Source organism: Pteropus medius, unplaced genomic scaffold, assembly GCF_902729225.1.
Source record: "Pteropus medius unplaced genomic scaffold, Ma_sr-lr_union100, whole genome shotgun sequence".
In the NCBI taxonomy this organism is placed as follows: domain Eukaryota; kingdom Metazoa; phylum Chordata; class Mammalia; order Chiroptera; family Pteropodidae; genus Pteropus; species Pteropus medius.
In genome coordinates, this window is record NW_024355526.1 from 1,084,666 (window position 1) to 1,090,908 (window position 6,243).

Sequence of the window (6,243 nt, forward strand, 5' to 3'; positions counted from 1 at the left end):
GGACCGGCCCCTCCTTGCAAGGTAAAGCAAACGTGGGCGAACGCTGTGAACCCCCAAGGGAACACAGGGCTCTCAGGCCTGCGAGACGGCCTCGGCTCCACACCCACCTGGCTGGGGCTGTAGGGAAAAGGCACACAAGGGTGCAGGGAAGAAGCCTCCTGACCGGCCTGGCTGGCAGCCCCCAGGACCGAACTCCCACGGTACAGACGGGGCTTGTCGCCTCCTCCCAGAGTCACCGGCTTAGAGAGGGAACGATGGCAGGGCTTGTGAGAGGGAGGTCCCCTCCCCAGATGGGAACGACCAGAGGCCCCCGGGGCAGAGCAGCACCAAGGCACACGACCCTGCCCCCATCCAGGCTGCTGGGGCCCGTCTCTGGGACTGGAGAAGGGACCGGCTCTGAGAGGCCTCTGCCTGCCCCCCTCCCCCACCCTCAGCGGCCAGTGGCAGGGCCCGGCCTGTCCTGGTCAGAGCCTCTTACATAAGCAGGCTGTGGGGGGCGAGGCTGCAGCTGGGCTCTGCCAACGCATCCTTCTCACGCCCCCACCCCGGCATCACGAGCCTCCAGTGGGCTGTCCTTGGGCCCTGGGTGGAAGCCAAGCCAGGCCCATAAATAGGGGTCTCCCCAGTGGCCTCTGTGCGTCCCGCTGGCCTGCCTCACTCTGCCTGCACCGCTGGCACCAGGCCCCAGACGCCCGCTCGGGGAGAATGGCTGCTCTGCACACACTGTGGATGGCGCTGGTCCTGCTGGGGGCCCTGGGGGGCCTGCAGACCCGGGCCGAGGTCCAGGTCTCCGTGCAGCCCCACTTCCAGCAGGACAAGGTGAGGTGCTCCCCCGCCCAGTGCCCAGGGTGGGAAGGGGGCAATCTCTGGGGTGGAGCTGTCTCTCTGGGAAGAGCAGAGCTGAGCTAAGCAGCAAGCTGACCTCCAAAGGCCACGGGTGGGGCGGCGGCCCTTGGCCAACTGAGAGCAGAGCCCGGTGTCCACCACCGCACGGAAGCACCTGTGTCTGCAAGGTGGCACATGGAGACACGCGGGCCACCTGCCCGCCCCTGCCATCCAAACAAAGTCACACCCCTGAGCTCATGACACCCGGAGGAAACGCACACAGTCTACACCTGGGTCCCGGGACACACCTCCGTGCGCGAGCGCGCAGACGAGGACGCGCGGGGATGGCGCACGGGTTGGCCCCAGAAGCCCGAGTGCGCGTGGGTCCGCGCCCTGCGCACACACAGCCGCCGGCGCGCTCACGCTCGGAGGCTGCGCGGGGACACGGCAGTGCACCCCTCCCCCCGAACGTCACAGACGCCCAGCCGAGGGCCATGGAGCCCACCCCAAGCCCCCAAAACAGGGATCGGGCGCCCTCTGCCGTCAGCTCCACGGGCGGGCCGGCCGGCGCAGGGCGCAGGGGGCGGGGCCGGGGTGGTGCGGGGCGGGGTGGGGTGGTGCGGGCGGGGTGGGGGTTGCAGGCATAGAGAGGGGCGGGGCCCGGCTGGAGACTGGACCCCGTGGGCCCGAAAGGGTCCTGGCCAACTCGGCGGGGGTCGTTCGCCGCAGTTCCTGGGGCGCTGGTTCACCTTGGGCCTCGCCTCCAACTCGAGCTGGTTCCGGGAGAAGAAGGCCGCTCTTTACATGTGCAAGTCGGTGGTGGCCCCAGCCGCGGATGGCGGCCTCAACCTCACCAACACCTTCCTCAGGTGCGACGGTGGGGCAGGCTCCTGGGGCCCAGGGTGCCACGCCTGGTGGCTGAGGTCCAGGGACACCCCGGGCCTTATCCTGACCCGAGGGTCGCCTGCCCACAGGAAAGACCAGTGTGAGACCCGGACTCTGTTGCTGCGGCCAGCGGGCCCCCCAGGCAGCTACAGCTACACCAGTCCCCGTGAGTGGGGGCCCCTCCCTGGACCCCTGAGTCTAGCGCCAGGCGATACTTGCTGGTGGGTGGCTCTGGGCAAGTGCCCTGCCCCAGCGGTTCAGAACGGGCTGAGCCACTCCAGCGGGGTCTGCGAGTCCCAGGCCTGGCCTGGGGCTGCACCATGCTGAGGTACAGGGGCCCAGGGACCCTCTGGAGCTGCATCCAGGGCCTGCCAGGTCTCTGGGCCCCCGATGGAATTTCTGGTCTCTGCTGTCCCTCCCTGCTGGCCAGCAGGGCAAAGGCGGCCAGCCCTCCCCGCGTGGGCGCATGTGCACACACACACACACACACATGGCCCCGCACCACTCCCCAAGGACGGCTTCCCCACTGGGAAAGCTTTCTTCCTCCAGGGTGGCCGAGGGCTTGGTGGCTGCACCACGAGCCCCTAATTTCTGAGCCCGCATGTTTGCTGGCCCACCTGCACTTCTGCTGTGGGAACACTGGGCCCCACGAGGGCACAGGCTGTGCGGGCAGGAAGCAGAGGGCTGGCCACCTGCCCGGTGGGGGAGGGGCAGGGAAGGGAGCCAGCCCAAGGCGGAGCATGCAGCCCCCTCCCGCAGCCCCCTCCCGCAGCCGGGAAGGCACCCCCTCCAGAGAGGCAGTAGGCCAGAGGTGTGGGGCCGGGTCCCCGACTGGCATCTTCTCCTGGATTCCCAGACTGGGGCAGCAGGCACGACGTGTGGGTGGTGGACACGGACTATGACGAGTACGCCCTGCTCTGCACCTCTGGCACCAAAGGCCTCGGCCAGGACGTCCACATGGCCAGTCTCTACAGTACGTGCCCACCCTGCGCCGGGGCCGCAGCCTGGCGGGAGGCCTGGGCGGTTGGGGGAGCAGAGCGGAGACATCTCGGCTCTCCTTCCTGCCTCAGGCCGCACCCAGAGCCCCAGGGCCGAAGTGAAGGAGAAATTCACTGCCTTCGCCCGGGCCCAGGGCTTCACAGAGGACGCCATTGTTTTCCTGCCCAGAAACGGTATGGGGCTGCTGGTCTGACGGAAGGGATTAAGGTCAGATTAGAGGCAGACAGACAGTCTCCTGATTTCAAGGAGGTCAGGGGCGGCCTTCCTCTGGCCAAACTGCCCACTGACCAGCACGTGGCCACCAGCGCGGAGGTGGGGGGGTCTGTCCTGGCAGCCTGACCTTGGCTTGAATCCCTCCCTGGATTCACCAAGCACTCAACGTGTGTGCCAGGCCTCAGGTCAGCCCCCAGGATACAGGGGTCCCCAGCCTGGTGGGGGGCGAGCATGAGAAACAGAACCTGCTGGGTGGGGGTCCCATGGGAGCACAGGCACTGTGGGAATGCGGGGCACCAACGCACTGGGGCTCAGGCGCCGGCTCCCCAAGGCTTCGGCGGGGGCAAGCTGCCTCGCTGACGTGACGTGGGACACAGGACCCCTCCGTCTGCAGGAGCAGGGGCCGGGGAGGGGTGGGACGAATCTGTGTTGGGGGTCCAACTAGACACACTCCAGGGCTGTGGGAGGGGCAAACAGCCCAGAGAGGGGGAGCGGCCCTGGCCCAGGGTGGGGAGCGGCCCTGGCCCAGGGTGGGGAGCGGCCCTGGCCCAGGGTGGGGAGCGGCCCTGGCCCAGGGCGCTGACCTCCCTGCTTCCTTCCTGGCAGCAAAATGCATAGAGGAGCAGGAATAGGTGAGTGCGGCGGGCGCGCGGTGGCCTGGCCTCCCCCAGCTGTCCCTCTCCATCGTCCATTCGGGACACACACCCCCATGCAAAGGTGGTCCCAGGCAGACAGGGCCCAGTGCCGGGGGCGGGGGAGGAAGGGGGCTCCCACTGGGGTTCAGCCAGGCTGCCGAGGGCAGGAGGGGCTGGAGGCTGGGGCAGGAATGGGTGGGGAGTCAGAGGGGGCAGGTGCTCCTTGCTTAACGACATCAAGGGATAGGCCCTGGGGGGTTCAGTCCCCTGCGGGTGGAAACCCAAGGGGATTGAAGACCCTGAGCCAGCGAGGGGTGTTGCCTGCTCTCTTGGCCAGGTGACCCCAGAATCTCAGGACCTGGCTATCCTGCCCTGCTCTGTTCTCCTCCAAGACCTCCAGACCCCAGCCCTGGCTCCTCCGGCCACCGCCCCTCAGCTTTCTCCTGTCTCAGAATAAACTCCAGAAGCAAGTCAGCAGCCTGGCTCCTGTCTGTCTGTCCTGTGGTCCTCCGGCACTGCGCTGGGCCTGGCTTTGGCTGGTTCCCTGGGGACCTGACCTCTGTGTCCCCAGCCCGCTCTGCTCTGTGTGACTCCTGGAAGGGGGGCCTAGAGCTCGCTCGTGTTTGCTTTTGGCGATGTGGGGGAGCTGGGCCAGTTCAGAAGTCAGGGCAGCTAAGGGACGTGTCCTCAGTACCCACCCACGCCACACACGGCTCTGACCTCGCCGCAGCCCCTCCAGCTGCAGCCCCTCACCCCAGCCAGGAGAGGCGTGGGGCCCCAGGGAGTGTGGGCTCTGGTGGATTTTGCAGGTACAGGATTCGCACGCTGGGGTTGGGGGGGTAAAGGTCTCTGGGGTCAAAGACGGTGGCTGCTGGGTGTCCGTGCCCACCCCTCCACGATGGCAAGGACTGGTCCGAGTGGGCCGGAGACAGACGGCCGCCTCCCCTCGGCTTCCTGAGCACTCCCGTCCCCCGGGCCCCGGGCCCCGGCCCGGGCCTTGAGAGCACAGAGCCTTGCCTATTCTCCTGACCCCCGGCACAAAGCCGAGCCCCTGCCGGGGTGTGGTCTCCCTCGCAGCCCTGCGCCTCGACTCCTGCTGTCCCCAGATTCCCAGCTGGGTCCTTGCTCACAACGAGCAGTACGCCTGCCCACCCCGTCCCCACCCGGGCAGACCTCAGCCAGGCCCTGCAGAGGCATCAAGGATCATGAGACTGCGATGTGCAGATGAGCTTCTGGGAGGGCTCCCTGGAGGAGGCGGGCTGGGGGCTGTGCCAGAGTTGAGGGCTGGGGGCCAGCGTCCCAGAGGACCTGCCAGGACTACGCCTCCCGCTGCTGCGGGGCATCCGGCCACCTCCCCAGGAGGAAGCGGAGAGGGGCCAGGGTGCTGCGGGGTGAAATTCGATCAGGAGCCTATCTCAGCAGGTCTGCCCAGGTGGGCAGGCCGGCTGCCCCAGGGCATCCTAAGAGGCATAAAGGCTCTGCTCCCGAGTCCCCGCCACCACCAGGACCGTCTTCCATGATGCTGCAGACACTGCTGGTCAGCTGCATCCTCGCCCTGCTCCGGGTGTCCCCAGGCCAGGCCCAGGTCCCCATCCAGGCCAACTTCGATGCCAGCCAGGTGTGCCCAGGTGTCCCCTCTTGCTCACAGATGCTCTGTCCATCCAGGTCCCAGGGGCCCAGCTGCCTTCTACCCAGAATGGCTGGAGGGCCAGGGGCAGCCCAGCGCTGACCACAGCTTCTCTGATCCAGGCTCAGCTCAAGCCTGGGGACGAGGGAATGTCCCCATCCGCCTGGCCCACCTGGGGGGGGGTGGGCAGGGGAGGACAGAAGACCAGCCCCTCAGCCCAGCCTCTGGCGGTGGTGGTGCCCACCACCACTGAGCGGGGCCCCAAATCAGGACAAGTCACAGCTGTCCCCCACACTGGGTCAGCTGTCCCGGCACCCTCCTGCAGTTCCAGGGCACCTGGTACGTGGTCGCGGCGGCGTCGGATGACCCGGGCTTCCTGGACGCCAAGGACAACATGAAGATGCCCGTGGTCTGGGTGTCCCCTGCGGCCAATGGCGACCTGGCCCTCAAGTTTGGGTACTCCGTGTAAGCGACGCCACGAACCCTGCCTTGGACTGGGCCTTAGACCAGGCTGGAGTAAGGCCAGGCGGGAGCCAGCAGAGGGGTGGCTGACACACAGGAGTCACACCCAGGCCCCTGTCGGTGCCACTGCACTGCAGGGGCTGAGCCGTCAGCAGCCGTTTGACCCCAAGGGACCCAGCCCATGGCGGAGACTCCACCGGCCGCCTGGGCATGGAGGGCCTTGTCCCTGGGTCTGTGTGTGACTCTGGAGGGGAGACCCCACATGACCTGGCTGTGCCCTGACCAAGCCTTCAGTACCTGCCCCCTCCCCAGCGTGCTTCCTCGCCTGCAAGGTGACCGTGAGGCAACCGTAAGCTTGCCCCAGCCCGCTGCATGCGTGGTGGCCACGTGCATCCTGGTTGGGCAGTGGCCTCAGGATGGCGGGCAGGGCTGGGGCTGCAGGGGCCGCTGCTCAGGGTGCTATGGCTCCTCCTCCCAGGCCCGATGGCGGATGTCAGAAGATGGACACCACCTTCAGCAGGGGTGCTGTGGACGGACAGTTCAGCAATGCGGGTGAGGCGGGGCGGTGGCTGGAGCGGGGGGCAGGCAGCCAGCAGG

At 67.8% G+C, this 6,243-nt stretch overlaps 2 protein-coding genes across 2 annotated transcripts; both read left to right on the forward strand.

Moving 5' to 3' along the window:
• Positions 1–530: 530 nt before the first annotated feature.
• On the forward strand, positions 531–4,031 carry PTGDS (prostaglandin D2 synthase). Its single transcript, XM_039858908.1, has 7 exons — positions 531–819; positions 1,555–1,694; positions 1,800–1,876; positions 2,567–2,683; positions 2,781–2,882; positions 3,529–3,554; positions 3,895–4,031. The coding sequence occupies exons 1-6, from the start codon at positions 706–708 to the stop codon at positions 3,552–3,554; spliced, it is 576 nt and encodes a 191-aa protein (XP_039714842.1). The 5' UTR covers positions 531–705; the 3' UTR covers positions 3,895–4,031.
• A 1,045-nt stretch (positions 4,032–5,076) lies between these two features.
• Positions 5,077–6,242, forward strand: LCNL1 (lipocalin like 1; the record flags this gene model as incomplete). The annotated part of the gene is made up of 3 exons (XM_039858868.1): positions 5,077–5,185; positions 5,439–5,649; positions 6,125–6,242. Coding segments are annotated over exons 1-3 (438 nt in total), but the record flags the coding sequence as incomplete, so codon positions are not given.
• Position 6,243: the final 1 nt, after the last annotated feature.

Coding starts and splice junctions, on each gene's coding strand:
- PTGDS (XM_039858908.1), top strand. CDS start 706: ATGGCTGCTCTGCACACACTGTGGATGGCGCTGGTCCTGCTGGGGGCC. Junction 820..1,554: donor CCCACTTCCAGCAGGACAAG/GTGAGGTGCTCC, acceptor CGTTCGCCGCAG/TTCCTGGGGCGCTGGTTCAC. Junction 1,877..2,566: donor CTACAGCTACACCAGTCCCC/GTGAGTGGGGGC, acceptor CTGGATTCCCAG/ACTGGGGCAGCAGGCACGAC.